Source organism: Manis javanica, chromosome 1 (assembly GCF_040802235.1).
Source record: "Manis javanica isolate MJ-LG chromosome 1, MJ_LKY, whole genome shotgun sequence".
NCBI lineage: Eukaryota > Metazoa > Chordata > Mammalia > Pholidota > Manidae > Manis > Manis javanica.
In genome coordinates, this window is record NC_133156.1 from 120,437,071 (window position 1) to 120,460,173 (window position 23,103).

A 23,103-nucleotide genomic window follows, 5' to 3' on the forward strand; every position below is an offset into this window, starting at 1 on the left:
ATTAATGCCTAGGTACACAGATAACCCATTCAAGACAAACCTGTGTCAGGCACATTTGTTAGGAAGCTAATATGCTCCATTACCATTCCAGAGGATTCTTTACCTTTTTCTTGTGATGGATCCTATTTTCCTCAGTTTTCTGTCTTCCTCTTATTTCCTCATTTTGGTGGAAACATGTATTCTAGTAGTTATTTGCTATTTATTAGAAATGCTTTGCTCTCTGCAATGGTAACTTGTAGGTATATCTTATTTTTTTTTATTTAAATCAGTTGTCAACAAAATTTAAAAGATTGTCAATTCCAAATATTGTGAAGATGCAGAGCAATTAGAACTTTCATACACTTGTAGTTGAATGTGAAATGATACTTGATGATCTCACTGAGACCTGATGTTTCTGAAAATGCCTTTATTCTGTACTCTCTCATGATTGCTAATTTAGATGCGTTTAGAATTCTGGGTTGCAAAATTTTCTCAAGATTTTGAAGGCATTGTTCATATGTTTCTTACTGTGGATCTCTATCTGTTGTGCTAGACACTCACCGGGCCTCTTTCAATCTGACAACCCATGTCTGTCAGCGTGGTAAATTTTCTTATTTTTTATCTTTGATATCCTTATCTCTCTTTTCTACTTTTTTTTCTTAGAAATGTTCTTTAGAAACTGGACCTTCAGACTAGTTTTCTGATTGTCTTATTATAGTTCCAAATTTCCACCTGTTTTTTATTTTGCCTTATTTTCTGAGTTTTTCCTAAACTTTATCTTGCAGTTCTGCTACTGAATTTCTATTAATTTGAAAGAGATCCTTTTTTTGTTCTCTCTCTCCTTTTAATGTATCTTGTTCTTCGTGAATGCAGTATCTCCTCTTCTCTCTGAGGATATTAATGATTTAAATTTTTCTTCCTGTGCAGTATTTTCAAGTTGTTTTTTCTTTATTTTGATCTTTGACTTTCATATTAGAATTTTTTCTCCACTTTCTGGTCATCCTGGTTATTGTTCATATTTACGTGAGTGGCTCCTAAGTATGAAAAATATGATTGGAACTTCTATTTGGTTGGAAGTTGTTGACTGGGGCTTCATTGTAGGGGATTAGGATGAGCTGTCTAGTTGGAAAAATCTAACACTACTACTTCAGATTTTTACTTTGGCCTGTTAATATGCCCCAGAAGAGTATTTGGGGGAGACTCCTTCAGTATACTGGGAGCTGAGTATGGGAAGAATGCAGGAGTACCACAGCTTTCAGAACGCATAGGTTAGCAGTCCCCCTGTTTTGGGTATGGTATTCCCCTTTTCCACCTCTTTCTGAGGTTGTTAAGCCCAGAGGTATTTTATTTTACTTTTCCAGAGCATATATATCCATTCTTCTGCCAAGATGAAGAAGGTCATCCTTTGGTAGTGTACAGTGTGGAAGGGGATCTAGGAGTCAAACATACTTTCAAACAGCTTTCAAGCAGTCTTCCTGTTTAGCATTTCACTTTCAGTATGCATTTTCAGGGGAACCTGGTGTAGCCACTTCCTAGGCCCTTTGGCTTTTCTGTGATAGAAATCAGGTGGTTTCTGGCTTTTCCATTAGACACGTAAGGTTCAGCTTTCTCAGGTCTTCTGTCAGTTACCATTGTCCATCTGCTTTCCAGCACCCAAAATTTTACTGGTGATGTTTCTTCTCCTATTTTTTTGTCCTTGTGCATTTATGCCTTAAAAAGTAAACTGTGTACTCTTGTTTTGGAGGGATTTCAGGAGGTATGAGAGAAGGAAATACATTTATTTAAACTGTTGTCTTTAACCAGAAGTCCCAAAGTCTTTCTTAGTAAATTCTCAAAATTTGATTGAAATGTTGCCCATTTTTCACAATTGAGGTTAATATTTTATATTATTATAAGTTGACCATTTAAAAATAAAATTTAAGATATTTAACACATATAAAAAACAAATCTAGTCTAAAGCAATAATTTATTTTGTTGAAATGCTGTTCCTCTCTTTGACTTTAACTCTTGGATATAAAAAGCTATTAATTATTTTTTCTCCATGAAAAATGGAGATCATCTGAGATGTTGGTATATTGTCTTGTGAACTGTGCTTCTTGTATAGTAATGCAGTAGGGCCTAAAGCTGAAGAACCAAAAGTGATCGTTGTTACTCTAACTCTCCTGTTATGCCTCATAGAAAACTGAGATAGTTTTGCAAAACGGACAAACTTTTACCTTATTTAGCTGGAATGGTATACAGTCTGCTGTGTTTTTTAATCCTGAAGGAAAGCAGAACATATCACTATCGGGAAATGTCTTGTGTTTGTGTTCATTTTTTAGGTGACTCACAACACAACTCTGACTGGAAAAGACACAGTTCATCACTGGAGTTGGACCTCAGACATGCCCTTGGAGTGTGCCACTCATTATGTGGGAATTAGGTGCTACATTGATGATCCTCATTTCTCTGGTCACAAAGAGTGGAGTGACTGGAGCCTACTGAAGAACATTTCTTGTAAGCTTATTTTTAAAGAATTCTTGTTTCAAATGAATTATATTAGCCTTGCTTAAGGGTAATGTTTTGTTAAAGCTTTCAGTTCTCTGAACCCCATTTGGCTGCATGAGGCTCACCTGGAGATCTTCCAAGTCCCCCCATTTCAGAACATCTTGATTTAAAAACTCCAGGATATAGGCTTCAGCAATCTGTATTTTTAAAGAACTTCCTGAGTGATTGGATAAATATCCAGGTTTGAAAATCACTGTGTTAGGCATCAAAGAGTATTTAAAAATTTTACATAGGTTATGAAACTAAGTCTATATTTACAAAAAAAAGTCTCCCAGCTTCTTGTCCACAGAGCAGACCCCTGTTAGCCACAGTTACTGCAGACAATATGGAATCTGAAAGTATACCAAAAATCATCTGTACCTAGACTACAACTCATATGCAGGTAGAATGTTGACAGTGTGAGAGAGGGCCTCGAAAACTGTTGTCAATAAAATTAACTCATTAAAAAGGCTGCTAACCATTAAGATTATCCACTTTAGTGACAATGTGAAAAATGGATCTGAGGAAGGAAGGACTGGAAGCAGGAAGATAAATAAGAATCTTGTTTCAGTTCAGCAAAAGACAGTAAAAGTGTAAACTAGGATACTTGGACTTAGAAGTATAAAGGGGGAACAGGTGTGAAAACACTGAAGAGACAGAATTAGAATTAGTGACTGTGCATTTGCTAAGAGAGAAATAGAAACAAAGAGGACTATTAGTTTGGGCAGGCAGGTAGCTGGTGATGTTCACTGAGACAGAAAATACATGAACAAATTAGGCCCATCTAATGGGAAAGATAAATTTTATTTTTAACATGTTGAGCTTGAGATACCTACGAAGTGTCGGGGTAGCAATGTCTCATAGGCTGTTGGAAATACAAGTGTGGCATCCAGATGATCAATTGGAGCTGGAGATACATATTTGAGAATCATCAAATATATGTGATAATGAAATTTTTTTAATCTTAGAGGTTAACATAACTCAGGGGGCCAAAGACAAACCCTTAGAAGGTTGTATGTCTAAGGGTAGGATGGAAAAAAAAAGGCCTGCAAAACAAACAGCAGCCAAAAGATTAAGAGTAGCCCAGGACAGTACAGTGGTATATGCAACCCAAGAGGGAAGGGAGGTTTGAGAAGGAAGACTACACAGCATACCAAATGCTGTGGAAGTCAAAGGGAAGGATTCCTGAGAAGTGGAGATTGGATTGAGCAATCTGACCAGTGAGCCATGTTGTAGAATGGTCAGGGTAGAAGCCACATTGCAGTACATGAAATCAAGTAATAGGCAGAAGGGAAACTAGAGATAATTGAAAAGATTGGCTGTTTAGGAAAAATTTTAAAAAGGTTTGGGTTTAACATGCAGAGAGTTGGAATTAATGAAAAGTATTTTTTAGCATGTGAAATGCTTAAACATTTATGTAGGCTGATGGAAAGAAGTCTGCTCTAAACATATAGAATCATTTCAAAGGAATGGAATTATTTAGTGAGTGAGTTTTTCTTGCATTTGATTTGTCACGTAGATATAAACCCATTAATTTGAACCTTTAGACTTCTTAGACATTAACCTGTAACCTTAGACATTGACCTACAATCCCCTCTGCTCTCCTACCATTACCCTATCATAAGTAAATAAAACCACACACACTTTTATTTATTTATTGTATGTCTTTCTCTTTAGAAACATGGGGACATAACTTATCTTTGGGCACCCTTTATTACAAAGCACTTAGCAGTATGTTTTACATACATTGGGCCTTTCATAGGAAAAGACTTCTAAAGTATTTGTAATCCCTTTTGCTCCTTCTAGGGTCTCCTGATTCTCGTTCCAAAGTTTTTCCTCAAGACAAGGTGATACTTGTAGGCACAGATATAACATTTTGTTGTGTGACTCAAGAAAAAGTGTTATCAGCACAGATTGGACAAACAAAGTGTTCTCTTATCCATCTTGATGGGGAAAATGTTGCAATCAAGATCCATAACATTTCTGTTTCTGCAAATAGTGGAACAAATGTGGTTTTCACAACAGAAGATAACATATTTGGAACAGTTATTTTTGCAGGGTGTAAGTATATAATACTTTTTAAAGAGTTCCTATCAATCTGTTTGGTCATCTTTGAAAGCCTTAATGCTTTTTCTGGGGAATGATTCTATTTTTCATTTTTCTTAATTCTTTCATATAAATGATACATGAAGGTGCTAGAGTTTTTGTTTTAAGATGAGTTCCAAGCTTGTTTTCTGTATACCTGTATCCACATGATTTGTAGGTTTTATAATGAGATTTGAAGCATCCAGCTGCTAATTTTTAGTTTAAATTCTTAGTTAAAAACTTGTTGAGTCAAGGGTAGTTGGTATATAATATTTCTTAATCCTGTATTATTTGGAAATTGCTTCATTTAAGTTAATTTCCTACCTAGTTGAAGCATACCTTTTTAGAATATCTAAATTAAAGAAATTGTAATACTTTACAGTCTTTCAATAGCATAATATATGCTTCTCCAACTTTTAAACTAATGTATTTGTGGAGAAGAGGATGGGTGGAGGGCATGGATGAGACCCACCCCCCACCATGTTATGTGTCATGTGGGCTCCATAACGCATGGCCATTGTTACTAACATGGTCACTCCTACAGCTCTAAACTGCCATGGTATTTCTGAAAGTTGTGGGGAACTGCCCTACCAATATGGATCATGTTGAATGTCCACAGATAATTTTGCATTTCGAGTTTTTCTGTCCCCTGTCATGTGGTGACTATAGTGCAGTACACGGATAGCTGTGTCTCCCTTCCTCCCCACATTCTGAATTAAAGGCTCTGTTTTTGGTCCTAGGATCTTGTCAATGAAGTGTGTGAAATATAATGAGTTTTGTGATTTTCTTTTGATTACTTAGTGATTTTTCTTACACTTTATTATGATTGCCCACTGTACTCCAGATCAGCAGCTCACAGTCTCCTTTTACTTTCATAGAAACTTATGGGAATTATATTCAGTTGCTGATATATTCCCAAGGGAAAGACCAGGATTAGATGTATTTCTTAGCTTGATGGCTATAACCTTTTCATTTTCCAAGTAATGCATTTTAGAATTTAAGTGAGAGTGAGGTTATGTTCAAATTTAAACTATAGAAAATCAAGTTTTCTTTTCTAATGGAATTTTTGGAAATGACTTAAATCATTCCTCACAAATGCTCTGGAGTCTAAGTTGAGAACCAGTGGTACATGTTGTGAAGCTGCCTGATAAGCTATATCAAAAGGTGACATACAGGCATACCTCAGAGATATTGCTAATTTGGTTCATTACAATAAACTGAATATATTGCAATAAAGTGAGTCAAATGAATTTTTAGTTTTCCAGTACATATAATAAAAGTTATGTTTATACTGTACTATATTAAGTGTGCAATAGCATTATGTCTAAAAAAATGTACATACCTTGATTGAAAAGTATTAGTGAAAACTGCTAACCATCATCTAAGCTTTCAGGAAGTCATAAATCTTCCTGTTGGTGTAGGGTCTTGCCTTTGTGGTGTAACTGCTGACTGATAATAGTGGTGGTCGCTGAAGTTTGGGGTGGTCGTGGCATTTCTTAAAATAATACAACAATGAGGTGTGCCATGTCAATTGACTCTTGCTTTCAAAAATGATTCCTCTGTAGCTCATGATGATGTTTAAAAGCATTTTCCTCATAGTAGAACTTCTTTCAAGATTAGAGTCAGTCCTCTCAAACCCTGCCACTGCTATTATCAACTTAATTTATGTAATATTTAAATCCTTTATTAAATCAACAATATTTACAGCATTTTCACCAGTAGATTCCATCTCAAGAAACCACTTTCCTAATTCATCCATAAGCAGCAGCTCCTCATCTGTTAAAGTTTTATCATGAGATTGCAGCAATTCAGTCTCTTCTTCAGGCTCCACTTCTAATCCTAGTTCTCTTGCTCTTTCTACCACATCTGCAGTTACTTCCTCCATTGAAGTCTTGAACCCCTCAAAATCATCCATGAAGGTTGGAATCAACTTCTTCCAAATTCCTGTTAATGTTGATATTTTGACATCTTCCCATGAGTCAGGAATGCTTTGAGTGGCATCTTGAATGGTGAATCCTTCCCAGAAGGTTTTCAGTTACTTTGCTCAGATCCATCAGAGGACTCACTGTCCATAGCAGCTGTAGCCTTAATGAAATGTATTAAGTGATGAGACTTGAAAGTCAAAATTACTACTTGATCCATGGGGTACAAGAGTGGATGTTGTGTTAGCAGGCATGAAAACAACATTAATATTGTTGTCCATCTCCATCAGAGCTCTTGGGTGACTAGATGCATTTTTGATGAGCTGTAATATTTTGAAAGGAATCTTTTTGTCTAGGTTTCAGTAGTATGCTAAAAATACTTAGTGAATATGTTATAAAGAGATGTGCTGTCATCGTGGATTTCTTGTTCCATTTAGAGAGTGGTAGTAGAGTAGATTTAGCATAATTTTTAAGGGCCCTAGGGTTTTTGGAATGGTAAATGAGCATTGGCTTCAACTTAAAGACACCAGCTGCATTAACCTTTAACCAGAGAGTGACCCTGTCCTTTTAAGATTTGAACTTAGTCATTGACTTCTCCTTTCTAGCTATGAAAGTCCTGGGTAACATCTTCTTCCAACCAAAGACTGCATCGCCTATATTGAAAATTTGTCGTTCAGTGCAGCCATTTAATTAATTATTCTAACTGCATATTATGGATAACTTGTTGCAGCTCCTACCCAGCACTTGCTGCTACACCTGCACTTTTATGTCATTGAGATGGCTTCTTTCCTTCTGAACCAACCTCTGCTAGCTTCAAGCTTTTCTTCTGCAGCTTCTTGACCTCTCTCCACCTTCATAGAATTGAAGAGTTAGGAGGGCCTTGGGCTGGATTAGGTTTTGGCTTAAGGGAATGTGGTGGCTGGTGTGATCTTCTATCCAGATCACTAAAACTTTCTCCTTATCAGCAATGAAGCTGTTTTGCTTCCTTATCATTCATGTGGTCGCTGAAAGAGTGCTTTTAATTTCCTTCAAGAACTTTTTCCTCTGCATTCATAGCTTAGCTAACTGGGGCAAGAGGCCTAGCTTTTGGCCTGTCTTGGTTTTCAACATGCTTTCCTCATGAAACTTAATCATTTCTAACTTTTGATTTAAAGTGAGAAACGTGCAACTCTTCCTCTCACTTGAACACTTAGTGGCCACTGTAGGGTTACTGATAGGCCTAATCTCAATGTTGTTGTGTCTCAGGGAACAGGGTGGCCCAAGGAAAGGGAGAGAGATGGGGAGGGGCCAGTCCATGGAGCCATCAGAACACACACATTTATGGACTAAGTTTGTTGTCTTATATGAGTGCAGTTCATGTCACCCAAAGCAATTTCATCAAAGATCACTGATCACAGATAACCATAATATAATTATAATAATAATAATGAAAAAGTTTGAAGTATTGTGAGAATTACCAAATGTGACACAGAGACCCAAAGTGAACAAATGCTGTTGGAAAAATGGAGCCAAAGATCTGCTCAATGCAGGGTTGCCACAAATCTTCAGTTTATATAAAACATATCTGCGAAGCACAATAAAGCAAAATGCAATGAAATGAGGTATGCCTGTGGATAATTATTTTTAAAAAAAAACGTAACGTTCACTGAAAGATAGTCTTGGATGAAGACAACAGCAGAAATACTTGTTTTCCTGTATGCTTGGTAAACCTGATTACAGAAATATCAATTTTCTATAATCAGTGTCAGACTGCAGAATTTTCCCTATCACTTTAAGGTTCTCAGACATACACATAAAATAAACCTTTTTCTTCTTCTAGTTTTACCTGTACAAAGCGAAAGAGTACTTTCAATAAAGAGGAAAAACAGAAGAGTACTAGTCACTTTGAATATAGGGAGATAATAGAATTTTACCAAATATTATTAATTTGTAAATAATAACTCTAACTTATTTAAGAACTCTGAAACTTGTAACATGACTAATGTTGACTTTTAATATGATTTGGCGCTTCTTTTCAAATCACAATTTATAGATGGTAGATGATAATACTTTTAACCTGTAGATTTATTTGACGTAACTTGGACGCAGCTTTCCTTTGAGAGATTTGATAGACTCAAATAGGATTTAAGGGAAAAAAACTATAATTGTCATTTACAGGTTGCTATTGGGGAGTTTCCTAGTGAACTAATAGTCACTTTTCAGTATATTTTAATCCATCATTTCTAATGTAATACAAAATCCAAAAAAAACCATGCTATGGAAAGCATGGTAATTCCTGCTTTGTTCAAAAAGTATAATGTAAACAATAAATTATTTCATTTTTTAAGGAAATTATACTAAATATAATTAACATTTATGAAACATAATGTTTTCAGGGAAAATTATATAACCATAAGTAGTTACACTTGTTTTTCTTTTTTGCTTTAGATCCACCTGATATTCCTCAAAAACTGAATTGTGAGACATATGATTTAAAAGAGATTATATGTACTTGGAATCCAGGAAGACCAACAGCACTGGTGGGCCCACGCAAAACAAGTTACACTTTATTGGAAAGGTAAAGGCCACCAGGAAGAGATGTCAAACAGTGAGAAGACATTGAAGGATGCTAAGTGACATAGAAAAATGCTCTCATTTATACTATCAAAACCAAATATGCTGTATAATATTGGATATACTATACATACTTCAATTTAAATGCACATGGACTGGATTTGTCTCCTTTTTCAAAAGGTCTAGATGGCAGGACCCTCAAATATGAGCAGAGATGGTTTCTGGGGAGGGCTTATTTATGGCTGATTATTGTCTTCTATTCTCTGTATCATATACATATTTTTCCTTGAGTATGTAGTATATCTAATTAGAAATATAAACTTTAAAGAAAGATTAGATTAATTATTAGAAAAGTATCCATTCATTTTTTTCCTGAAGTATTTATCTATTGTCATTTTGAAATTGAGTAGTCTTAATTGCTCTCTTAATTCCTAGTTTTTCAGGAAAATATGTCAGATTTCAAAGAATTGAAGCACCAGCAAATGAAAGCTACCAGTTACTCTTTCAGATGCTTCCAAATCAAGAAATATATAATTTTACTTTGAATGCTCACAATCCTCTGGGTGAATCAGAATCAACGATTTTAGTTAACATAACTGAAAAAGGTAAGCTGCTACATAAACCCATGTCTTGAAAATAACTTAAGAAATGGTGTCATATCATTGGGATTAATGAAAAATTCATCTAGAGGTAACTTTTTACTGATTATTTTATTTACAGTTATTTAATATTAATTTTGTAAATTTTATTGTAAAAGCTTTAAAAATATATAATTTCAAGTTTCACCATTTTATTGAATTCAAATAAAAATTTGAATTAGTCATTGACACAGAGCCTGTAAGTGGCCCTGTTCTGAACCCAGAGTCAGCATTGGTTCCCTCAAAAAGCCAAAAGTCAAGACAGAGTTTGGTGAAAGGAAAGGTTGCTTTGTTCAGGAAGCCAGCACCTTGCGCAGGCAGTGGGCTAGCCTCCCACGGCCGCCTCCAAGGTGCCGTGGAAAATGAGAGCATTTTCAAGGGGAAATTCATGGAATCAATGGCTCGGGAGCACACTTAATGGCGTCCAGGAGGCTGTGTACTTGGAAGCTGCCTCGGGAATGGAATGTCCTTATCTATAGTCCAGGGGCACCAGCTAAACTTCCTGAAATTCAGAAAGGTCTGGTTAAAGGACAACATGGAAGGAGAGGTTTCACGTATTAGCTTGTTTCAAAATGGAGTGAAGTAGACTTTGTTAGAGTCTCTAACAGCTTTATCAAACCGTTCTTGATTTCTGAAAAATTTTTTGCCTAATTTTTAAAAACTTTTTAAGTTTGAAATAATTATAGACTCACAGGTATTTGCAAAAATAATAAAGTAGAGCCATGGTCTCCCAGATGGTAACATCTTACATATCTCTAGTACAATATCCAAATGAGACAGTTGACACTGGTACAGTGCTGGGAACCAGACCACTGAACTGGACTACTGACTTTGCTCAGGTTTCACCAGTTTTTATGTGTATTCAGTTCTGTGTGTGTGTGTGTGTGTGTGTGTGTGTGTGTGTGTGTAATTCTGTGCAGTTAGATCCATGGAACTACCAACACTATCAAAGTACAGAACTACAGATACCCTCATGTACTTCCTCATGCACCCCTTTGAGGTACCTTGCTTCCCTGTCCCCAGGCCACAGCTAATCTGTTCATCTCTATTTTGTCACTTTGAGAACATTATGTAAATGGAATCATACAATCTGTAACCTTTGGAGGTTGGCGTTTTTTACTAAGGATAATTAATGTCCATGAGATCCATCCAGGTTGTATGTATTAGTAGTAGTTCCTTTTTATTGCCAGTGATTTCTGATTTTTTACCAGTCTATCTAATAGATAGTTCAAAGTAGAAATAAAATATGGTCCATGTTTTTGGCATTCATTTCCATGGTCATTCCATTGCCCTCAACTCTGTGCCAGGCTCTGCAACACACAGAGCAGTATCATAGAGGCATCCCCTTAGAGATGCACAATCAGGGAAGAAAGGGCTTCAACCAGATACAGCTTGGCTAGGAATTAGCACATGATCCTGTTGCCTTATTTGTCAGTGTAAGTACACTTTTATCAATTGTTCCTGCCATTATCTTTGTTATTTCCTAATTTTTCCTAAAGTCAGAACAGCTGCATTTTATACTTGAGTGTTAGTGTTTGTATGTATTTGTCTGCTCTCTTCCATTTCAACTTTACTTGCCACACAATTCTTTCCCACCACTCAAGCTGGTGTATGTACTCGCCAACATAATGTGTGGTTTGCTTCACGAACCTTGGTTCTTGCCAACACCCCAGTCTGAAATGTTTTTCTGCATTTTGCCAGTTTTAGTCTGATTCTACAAAGCTCATCTTAAATCCCATCTTCACTGTAAGACTTTCTCTACCATGCTTACATCTAAATTCCTATAGCTGTTAAGATCTGTACCACACAGTTAGAAATTAGCATATATACACACCTTATTACTTTTCTCTTTCTGTTTGTCATTCTCCAAGTAAATGAGGGGTTCCTTAAAGGTAGAGACTATGTTCTTACCACCTTCTAGTATTCTCAGCACCCAACTGAAGAACCTTCAGTGTGGTTAGTTCTTAAAAAATGTTGGCATGATGTCAGCAGCCAAAGTGATGTCTGTGTATTCCACAAGTACTGGGTAAAATATTGTTGATCAGCACTAATGATACATCTCTTGGTTTTTGTTTTCCTTGATTCTCTTTTGTCTTATCAGAAAATAGCTTTTAAAGTATTCTTTATATTTACAGTTTACCCCCATATTCCTACTTCAGTCAAAGTGAAGGATATTAATTCAACAGCTGTTACACTTTCCTGGCATTTACCAGGCAACTTTGCAAAGGTTAAACTTTTATGTGAGATTGAAATTAATACAACTAATTCAATACAAGAATTGGTAAGTAAGACTCTTCTATAAACTTCCTTTGAGGTTATTTTGGATAAAATGCTTAATTTTCAAAATGGATTAAGTAAATCGATATACATAAACTCTCAGATTATTAATTATAGAGATTTACTGAGAATCAACATATTGTATGTCAATTTAATAACAGCATTATATTTGGTACATGAAAACAATAATACTGGATATTATAGAACCTTTGTTGATCTTCATTACACAGAATGTTTCTAGGTCTAGCATAGCTGGTGCTTAATAAGTTTGTAAATGAATGAGTGATTTTTGCTGTAACCTTTAGCATTGTTTAATGGACTAATCGGCACAAGAGAGATGTGATTTTTAAACTTGTTAAGTGCAGCAATAGGAGCAAATTATAATTGGTCATTGTAAGTCAAAATGTGACTTTTTAATACATTTTAAATACTTAGGTTGACTTTTATACTGCATCTTTTAATTTGTTATAAGTCCAAAATAAATAGTAGTGTACTTAAATAATCATTTGGAAACTTACTAATGATTTCTAGAAAATTAGTCATATCACAAAGTGTAACCCAAAAACTAGCATTTGGGAGCTTTCCTGAGGCATGCAAATACTCAAATTTGTTTAGAATTATTCCATTTTAATTTTATTTAGTTTACAAAAGTATCTTTTGAATATTCTACATGTTGAGCACCATACTAGAAATTCTAAGTGCCATATTAAAAAAATGCATGAGATGATGACGCCTGCCTCCAAGAAGCTTCCAAATATCATCTGAATAATATATTTACTCCTCAAGATCATCTTAAATTACCAAATTGTATTAAAAGTTTTATTACATTACTATTAGCCATTGACTGATTATCAAATTACATCACCCTCTCTGCAAATTTAATTGACCATTATTACTTAGAACAGTATTTGAGTTAAAATGACACCTAAATTTTGTTTATTCCTATTGCAGAGCATAATTTCACTGATTTGGCATTTATATAATAATTAAAATATTACAGTAGGTGATCTTTTTTTGGTCTTATAAAGGCCAAACTCATATGAACATTCAGTTGATTTAATATTACAAATTTGGGAGGATTTCTTATTTTAAAAAGTGTGTGTATGTGTATATATGTATTCATACATATATGACATTACATATGCATATATATACATATTTGTTTTCTAATAGCGGAATGTCACAATCAGAGGAGTAGAAAATTCAAGTTATCTTGTTGCTGTGGACAAGTTAAATCCATATACTATATATACTTTCCGGATTCGTTGTGCTACTGAAACTTTCTGGAAATGGAGCAAATGGAGCAATGAAAAACAGTATTTAACCACAGAAGCCAGTAAGTTAACTAAGTGATTTGTGGCTAATTATTTATACATATTCAGATATTTTACAACTTCTTTTTTTAAAGAAAATGTCACTAAGTGACTAAAAGTAAGAGAATGCTTAGATAAATTTTGTGATTCTCCCAGCAAAATATCATACAGGCATTTTTAATGATGGTCTTTAAAGTTTTGTGGTAATACGGAAAAATACTTCGGTATATGATGTATGAAAAGACGAGGCTACCCTATTGACAGTATGATTGCAACTACATTAAAATAACGTATAAGAAACCAAACTTGAAGCCATGGTAAGATTATGGGGTGATTTTTCTCACACTTCGCCTTTCCCTAGAATTTTAACAATCTATTTAGATTACCTGTTTATTGAAAACATTTATTAATAAAGAGAATTTATTGGAATTTTTATATGTAAACTAGGCCTGAGGAATGGATGGAACTAAAAAGTCTTCAACTTAGTTTTTACAGTATACCCAGATCAAAGTAGGTATAAAATCAGGTAATTTGTTTTCTGATCATTTCTAAAGGCAGAAGGTAATTCTATCCTTGAGTAGTCAAATGTCAACTTTAAAAAAGAAGACAAGAAACTTAGAAATAAGTGTAATTTTCAGGAATCATTCAATAAAAGATAGCAAAAACTTTGTACTACGTAATATAGGGAATTTAAAATTTCTTCCCAAAAAGTTAACAAATAGCAAAACAAAAAAATGATAGATGTTAATCCAAATTTTGTCTTCCCACATGAAGCAAGACTAGAGAGATGAGAGGAGCTTTGCTCTGTGTGGAAGAATTACTCGGATCATCAAAAATGAATCCTATGCATGAGTGCAGAGTTAGAACATACTAGTTATCTATTGCTATATGGTGACACATTACCCTAAAACTCAGTGGCTTAAAACATTAAGCATTTATCATCTCACAATGTCTATGAGTCAGAAAGTCAGGGGCAGCTGAGCTGAGTGGTTCTGGGTTAGTCTCTCCTGAGTATGTCAAGATGTGGGTGGTGCTGCAGGCTTGACTGGGGCTAGAGACGGGCTTTAAGGGCTCCCTCAGCAGCTCTTGGCAGGAGGCCTCAGTTCCTCACCATTCAGGCCTTTCCTTAGGGCTGCTGGAATGTCCTCATAACATGGCAGCCAGCTCCTAGACTCCGCGACCAAAGAGAAAGCAAGGCAGCCTCCACAGTGTTTGTTATGCCCTAGCCTCAGAAGGGACATACCTCATGTCTGCCATACCTTATTGGTCACACAGGTGGACTCTGATGCAGTGTGGGAGGGGACCACAAAGGGCATGACTATCAGCAGGCAGGACCAGTATCACCGTGGATACTGGCTACTACGGGAACTTTTGCCTTAAGTTGATGAGCTCTTGTCAAGAGGAAATATTTTGTTTACACCTCATTAAAATGAGGGCATTTATTCACTTAATAAATACTTACTGAGTACCCACTATATGTGAGGAATTATTGTAGTCACCAAGAATATAGCAGTGAATAAAACATCAGTCTCTGTCATGGAGTTTATAGTATAGAGGATTATAAATGAAATTTTAAAAATATATAATAGTGTGTCAGGTGGTAGTGAGTGCCACAGAGCCTAGAAAGGGGGCCTAGAGAATGAAGGTCAGGACACAGGGTGGGGTGGGGTGTGGATGTGTGCAGTTTATATAGGGCCGGGGAAAGACCTCACTTCCATTGGAACTGAGATGTAAAGGAGGTGAGGAAGCATGGTTGGGTCAGGGGAGGAGAGTTCTAGGCAAAGGGAGAGAGGGCACAGAAAATACAGAAAGCCTGAGGCAGTGGTCCTCAGCATGTTCAAGGAGCAGCCCGGAAATCAGAGTGTGGCCAGAGCTGATTGGAAGAAGGGGAGATAGGAGGATGCGGGCCCAAGCGGTGCCTGGGGACCCATCACTTAGGGCCTTGAGCATAATTTTAACTCATTCTAAGGAGTATTGTGTTTTGTAGACATTGAGAGCTCAATTTTTCCATTGCTTCATTTTCTAAGTGGGAGCCACTGACTGCTTTACATTTTTTTTGAGTATTCCAAAAACCTAGAAAAAAAGTTCCAGCATCACCACTTCAATTATTGATATTATAAACTGATATATAATATACATCTTCAAAATGCTAACTTCTAAATCTTTCCTAGTTCCTTCAAAGGGACCAGATACTTGGAGAGAGTGGAGTTCTGATGGAAAAAATTTAATAATCTATTGGAAGGTAAATACCTCATTTTCCCTTGTCTATTTAAATAACTGTATTACGCTAAACTACCGAATTTGTATATGGTTATGGGAGCCTGAATCTCCCAACTGCCTTAGTTTCTAACCTGTCTCCTTAAGTCCCCAGTCTTCCTCAGATTCCTTATCTCTGCTGATTCACCAGTTACTTTAGTGAAGATCTTCTCTCTAGATCAAAGCATTCTTTAGTTTGATTCTGTGATGACTATTTAGGGTCTGAGGATATCATGAATTCCATCTCTCTCACTTTATTCAGAAACATAATCAGAAGCTACAAGTTAGAATCCCAAGTGTTGATGTTACATTTTTTACTTTGATGAACAGGAAACTAACTTTATATATATTTCATATGTAATTAATTTCCCTTAAATTGCATTTTATTTGACAATTATAAAGTTTCTCATGGTTTTGTAAAATTTTTAGATAAATATGAATTGTATTGTGTTTACAACTTTTTTCTACTAGAGCAAAGTTTTTGTTGCTATATTTGTGAACATCAAAAACAAATAATTGTTTTCTGTTAGATTTTATAAGAACAGTCATTATTGGATTCCTTTAAATAATGAATTTTGTTACTGAAAGTAAAAAAAAAATTTTTTAATTTGACATCAGTACAGCTTTGAGTAAAGTCTGTGTACAAGTTCAGTGTAAGTTCAGTTGCCATGCAAAGGTCTGTATATGACTGTTGATCCCCTTTGACTCTTGATTAGAAAAAATGCATAGGCTACTCTCAGTTGTCTGTCAGACTTCATGATACTACAGTAACAATTATACAATTACTTACTATGGAGAAAGTTTGGAATGTTATTCAAACTAGATGAATATTTAACCAAGGATTAATAATAGTGAAGTGATTCAGATTCTGTATTCAGTGACTAGGTTAATGGTTCTGCCATTTGTCAAGGAGGAGCATATTTGGGTAGAAAATTATGTTGTTTTGGACATGTTGAGTTTTTAATCATGTGTCCTTGGGATATCCCAGCAAAAGTCCAATGGGTGGTGGTTTGATGTAAGGGTTTAGAGTTCAGGGGAGAGGTTGAAGCTGAAGATGTAGCTTTGAGGAGCATATAAATGGGATCACAGGGTGGAAAGAGGCCAGGGGTGGAACCCTAAATGACAGCAGCAGGTGAAGGACCAGCAAAAAAGGAGAATCCAGCAGAGGAGATTGGGAGTGGAGGTGCTGGGAAGATGAGAAGAAATGGCATCATAGAAGCCAATGGAGGGGAGGGAGTTGGGTGAAGGGGTGAGTGGTGAGGGCACAAGGCTTAGGACAGGACATCGGAGGTCATCTGGGACCTCTGCTGGAGCAGGGTTTTCAGCAGAGTTTAATATCAACATCAGTCTAGGTCATAGAGTCCTGTGAATTGCAGTATAAATCGGAGCAATTGTTTTGAAAAGCAGTTTAGCTACATCTGAACATCATTTCCTTTTATCTGGCAAGTCCACTTTGGAAATCTGTATTAAAGAATTAATTCTAACTCTGAAAAAGAAAAAATGTGGCACTTAAAAGTTCACCGAAGTACTTATTATTGTGAAAAATTAAAAACAACTTAAATTTCATTTATTTAACGAATATTCAAGTAAAATGGTAAAAAAAAACCTACATGAAATATAGTCATTAAAATGTATATAACCATATTATCACAGACAGTATATCACAGAAAAGTGAAAAAATATAAAATTATATAGTAATGTTAATTAATATAATGTTAACATTAAACTAATGTTAATAAAAAATCTACACTTAGAAAAACAACTTGACAGAAATATCAAAATGTGAGAGTATTTAAGAGATGGCAATATGGGAGTTTTTCACTTGTTTTTCTTTCAATTTTCTACATTGAGCATGTACTATATACTACTTTAAGTGAGAAAATAATATTTTTTAAAACTATGATGCCATAATTTTTTATGTTGTTTTGCTTCTGAAAAATGTGAGGCTAAATATTATTTTATGTTTACTTCATTTTTAAATTTCTATGTGCGCTTACTGGTTACAGCAAGTACACTTTGTCTTTAGTATCACCCTCCCAATTTATCCAAGTCTCAGTGTATTTTAAATCTCTGTTTACACTGTTAACTTCATCTCTTCTAGTGTTGACTTGTTATGATTAATATAAGGTCCAGTTTAGACTTGATGGTCTTGCCTATCACATAGTCACTTCTTACAGGTTTTTGTGACAGAATTAATTTTTCTATTTTTCATAGCCTTTGCCCGTTAATGAAGCTAATGGAAAAATACTTTCCTATAATGTATCATGTTCGTCAGATGAGGAAACACAATCCCTTTCTGAAATTCCTGATCCTCAACACAAGGCAGAAATACAACTTGATAAAAATGACTATATCATCAGTGTGGTGGCAAAAAATTCTGTTGGCTCATCGCCACCTTCTAAAATAGCCAGTATGGAGATTCCAAATGGTGAGTACTTAAGATAATGTAGCATATGAGAACAGAAAATTAAGGCGAAACATTTGGAAGGCGTTGTTTGACCTTAGGTAATGTCAGCTTTCTCCTTAGAGCCCCTGCTACTGCTGATATATAAGGAGAAACAAGCAGATTATTGTCCAGCATTCACTGAGACAGCAGTCATTACTATTGACTCCATGCCTTTGCACTGATGGATAAAATGATTACTATACCCAGTTACTTTAACATGTTAGAGAGTTATTGTTGTGGATATTGCTTTTAAGAAATATTTTAACAGTTTACTCAAATACTGTTCTCATATATCTCTCCAAGACCATGAGAGTTGATGCTATGTCAGTTAGGCTGTTTTATAAATAGACAGGAAGGAAAAAAATACTCATTTTAAACAGCAGCTTTGTTAATAAGATGTGCTTTACTAATAGGAATTCCTACTGATAAATTCCATTTAAAATCTAAATTAGGTCTTCAATATATGCTTTAAAAAAATAACTGTAGTGTAATTTTAAAATTACTTAGTGCCTTCCTCTGAATTTTATGGGTTATCAGTGATGAGTCCATTCTGACTTAGCTGTCCTGACAGCTCTTGAGTCCTAAGTTTTAAATAGTCACTTCTTCCTTTTTCCCCAGTTCACTCCTCTTCCATGTCATTCCCTGATCCCCCTTTGCTGCCCTGCCCCAGTATGGGGGCACCTTTCAATGGCCACCCACTCCTAGAGGAAGACAGGTTGTTCCAGTTAGGCTCCTCTGAGTATGCAGCTCTTGCTGAGGCAGTTTCTTATTTCTTGTCACTTAACTGCTTCTTTGCTCTGTTTCAGTCAGCCCTGGGGTATTAGGAGGAAGGCATGGGGGAAGCACAGTACATTTCACAGACACGGAACAGAGCCCAGAGAGCAGCACACGCTGGAGAGGAGAGGTCCTTAGCAGCCCTGTGGTGGCAAAAAAAAGAGCCATCAGTGAACATCCATAGGAACAGAACCTACTGACTTAGATCATAGAGGCCATTTCTGTCATAATGATGGTCAACAGCTATGTTGACTTTTCATTCAAGAACTGTATTTCTTCCTTCTCTATGTGTTCCTCAGAAGATAGTAATTTATGGAATTAACGGTAGTCTAGTCATCAACTTTCAGACAATTACTAAAGCCCCAGAACAAATCATTATTCCTGAGGATTTCCTGAGGTGGAGGCCCTGCGCCCTCAGAGCAGGTTTACACTGTGGATTTGCAATCACATTGAGCCAAAAAGCTGTTGTGTCCAAAGTTGTCTGTATTCTGAGCCAAAGTGCTCTTGTGTTCAATAGTAGCTGTTTTGTGAATGCAAATTTTGTTCAAAAACCTTTCTGTGGCTTTTTACTAAACAGTGCAATATAAATGAGTTAAGAAATTACTTGTTTTCTCCTGTGACTGTGGTAATTCCCTCTCCTTTTAGCTACATTCTCCTAACCCACCCAGTCCTCACCCCCAACCTTGGGCCTCCCTTAGCAACAAGTCCAAGATCTGGTCAGATGGGGAAACACAGCCTTCCCACAGGCACCTTTCCCCCAGCCTCAGCACCTCACCCTCCTTACTCCACAGGCCCTTATTAGGCTTCTCTCTCTGCTCCGTTGCCAGCTATCCTATCCCTTCCCATAACTTTAGATCCTATTGCATTTCAGCAGATTCCCCCTCTCCCTTCCTTTGTCCACAACCCCTCTCTACCCTCTGCAATGGAGTAACAGTCTTCCTTGGAAAGAAGAGAAGAGCTAGCTCATCCAGCATACTATTGTGTTCCATACTCTGCGTCCTCTGGGCTCCAGCATGGAGCTGTAGGCACAAGCCCCCATCTGCCCTCACAGAGCTCTCCTCCGTATTGAGTAAGAGAAGGGGTTCGGACTGTGCCCCATGGCTCCTGATCTTTGTTTCCTGGCCCTACTGTGTCACTACCCAATTCTAGGTGCCTTCCTATTTTTTTCAGGTGCTGAGTTTATCTATATGTACAGGTAGTTGCTATAGTTACAAAAAAAATAGCAGAACAATACTTCTAAACTTTGCTACAAGTTTATCTAGTTTGAGTACTATTTAAAAATTCCTGTATAGTGATGTAATTTTTATAAGTCTTACCCATTTTCTTGAGTTTTACCTTACATTATTGTTTTTAATGCAAGTAAAATACCCTTCTTTCTTGTTGAAGATGATCTCAAAATAGAGCAGGCCATTGGAATGGGAAATGGGATTCTCCTCACTTGGAATTACGATCCCAACATGACTTGTGACTATGTTATCAAGTGGTGTAACTCATCTCGGTCTGAACCCTGCCTTATGGACTGGAAAAAAGTCCCTTCAAACAGCACTGAGACTGTAATAGAATCTGGTAAGATGGATTACTGTCTCTCAATTAAAGTTCCTAAAAATACTTTTTAAAAGAGCAACACATGGTGTGACTGGGCATAGTGAGAGGTCATTCTTCCTCACCACTGGGGCAGGTGTGAGCCGAAAGGTGGTTTGTGGCAGTGTGTATGTGAAAGAATTCATGCCCTCTGTTCTAGTCGTTGCTTGTCCAGGAATTTAGTCTAAGACTTAATCAGAGAGCAACACAGGTTTCCATCTAAGAATGTTCACCTCAGCATTATTTAGAATTACAATGACTGAAAACAGTTCAGATAGCAAATAAGAGAATGAGTGAATTCCAGTACATAAATAAAATGGGATGTTAGTAGCATTAAAGATTCTGTCATAGATTTAACAACCTGGAGAGATGCTCATGAAGAAAGAACACAGTAAAACTGGAAGCAGTGTGGCCTCACTCACTGTCCTTTGTTTGGCCTTTGTTAAACCAGAGCCCAGGTTACTGAGGTTACGGAGAGACAGAGAGCGAAGGACTGGCACCCATTACCACTTTCCTGGATGTACGCCAGTGTGGCGATGGAGGTTCACAGGGCCTGACCGTAATGAGCCATGAGTCTCCTAAGCTGAGCCACTTGGTTATGTTAAAGCCTAAACTTGAGCCATGAGGAATATTTAGCAACCTCTAGGCTAAACCAGCCTTGTCCTGTGGAAGCCCTCTTTCCAATATCATTTTTCCTTTTGAGTAACTGATAAGAGAGTTTCATGCCTCTGTCCAGGGAATTCTGGAACCTGCAGCCTGATGGTGGTGATGCTGAGTCCCATTCACTACATTACTACATGTGGGTTTAGATTTTTTTCCAGTCCTACTTGGTATACAGCCAGACTCCTTCACACGTGTGGTTGGCCAAGGCAGTGGTGGTCCCTTTGTCCTTTCATACAGCTTACCTCACTTACTCGAGTGCCCAGCCATACATCACCCTCCTCCTTCCTGCACCACCCCTTGAATCTCCCCCCACATAGCTGCTGGAGCTTTACATGCTTCTGTGTACTCTATAAGTTCTAACCCCTCTTCCATCCTTTCTCACATGGGCTTTGAGAAGGATTGGGATGGAGTGGGGCAGGTGCAATGACACAGAGAGGCTTCCCCTTAGATAGAGTGTCTCAGGATGCAAGTTTAAGTTGAGACCTGTAGGATGAGGAGAGATTTCTATCTTGAGGCAGATGAACAAAGGCCCTAGGTGGTTGAGAAAACAGACGCTCAGAGAAGTTAGATAACTTGCCCAAGGTCACAAAACTAGCGTGTTGTAGCACCAGGATTCAAATCCAGAGCAATTCAAAGCTCCAAAAGGCTGGGAATTTTGTTTTGTATTTACTAGAACAGTGTGTGGCCAGGGTAAGCACTTCCTACTCCTTTCGCACTCAGTCATCTACTCATTCAACTATCTTCTCTATTTCATGACCCCAAAACACATTTCTGATGCTCTGAAGCAGGCTTTTTTTTAAGTGGCAAAACCCTCTAGAATAAAGATATACATAACTGAAACGTAAAACTAGGCACAGATTTACTAACATAAACGCAGGAGAGCAATACCAAAGAAAAAAGTTGCACAGTGACTTTAGAGGGTGACCATCTCACTTTGGGCCCGTAGAGCACTGGTGGTTGGTGGGTACATAATTGAAAAGCTAGAGTTATGACCTCACTAGAATAGTTGCATCCCACCAGTTAAATGCAATCCTGTATGCTGCCCTCATCCCCTGGCAAGCGGTATCTTCTTCCTAGATCACCACTGGTGAGCAGATTGTCTTTCAAGGCCCTATTCAAATGTCATGTCTTGGTGTCATTTTCTGATTGTCTTAGACTGATGTGGTCCCATGTTGAAAGTCCTGTGATAGGGCCCTCTGGTCTAGTACCCTGTTTCATGGTTATCCTGTTCATCTGTCTCCCCACCACTCTGCCAGGTTCTCCAGGCCAGGGGTCTTACTGTGTCCACCTCTGTGTTCCCAACATTTCACACATTGCATTGTATCAAGGAGTCATTTAAAGGGAGCTTTTTTGAGTTGAAGTTAAGGTGCTTCTCTTCTGGGTCTCATGGAGTTATGCCACGAAGAGGAACAGACTCCACGGCTCAGTCCCTTTAACTCTGAAGCCTCAGATAGAAGAATGGAAATGCAGTATCTGCTTCTTGGAGCAATGGGAGAACAGAAGTTTCTTTCCAGTCCAGAAATAACACTAGTTAGGGAATGGCTCTTCAGAAGCTTAATGTGGGCCTAGGATAGGTGGGTAAACTGACCTTAGACCAAATCTCCGGGAAGAAGTTGTCGCTGATTTTTAAGGAACAAAATGAAAACCTCAATCACCACTCTTTTTTATAATACTAAGCTGTTCATTACAATAGGAGTGAATCTGTTTTTGTTTAATCAGTTTTCATTCTGAATACTTAACCAATTTTTAAAATATTGATGTATTTTGTATTATAAAAAACATCTGTTTAATATTAGCTTTGGAAATGGCAGAGCAATTTGTTATAAATTTGGTATTTCTAAAATAGATATTCATAGTAATATGTACTAATGAAAATTTACTGATTCTGTTCATCTTATAGATCAGTTCCGACCAGGTATAAGATATAATTTTTTCTTGTATGGGTGCAGAAATCAAGGATATCAGTTATTACGTTCTATAATTGGATATATAGAGGAATTGGGTAAGTTAAATGGGTATGTTTCCTTAGTGCACAAGGTAACATGGGAAATTATAAATCAGCAACAACTGTGAAATGAATTTTAAAAATA

General features: G+C 36.8%; 1 protein-coding gene across 2 annotated transcripts in view; it reads left to right on the forward strand.

The window, feature by feature from the left end:
- The window catches only part of LIFR (LIF receptor subunit alpha), a 71,604-nt gene that overhangs the window by 36,260 nt on the left and 12,241 nt on the right, over positions 1-23,103 (forward strand). For both annotated transcript variants that reach the window (XM_037002327.2, XM_037002331.2), the window contains 10 exons: positions 2,301-2,475; positions 4,312-4,566; positions 8,940-9,069; positions 9,501-9,670; positions 11,839-11,984; positions 13,154-13,316; positions 15,465-15,535; positions 17,764-17,977; positions 20,156-20,335; positions 22,914-23,015. In XM_037002327.2, coding sequence (XP_036858222.1) covers positions 2,301-2,475; positions 4,312-4,566; positions 8,940-9,069; positions 9,501-9,670; positions 11,839-11,984; positions 13,154-13,316; positions 15,465-15,535; positions 17,764-17,977; positions 20,156-20,335; positions 22,914-23,015 — 1,606 coding nt within the window. The remainder of the gene's footprint in view (positions 1-2,300; positions 2,476-4,311; positions 4,567-8,939; positions 9,070-9,500; positions 9,671-11,838; positions 11,985-13,153; positions 13,317-15,464; positions 15,536-17,763; positions 17,978-20,155; positions 20,336-22,913; positions 23,016-23,103) is intronic.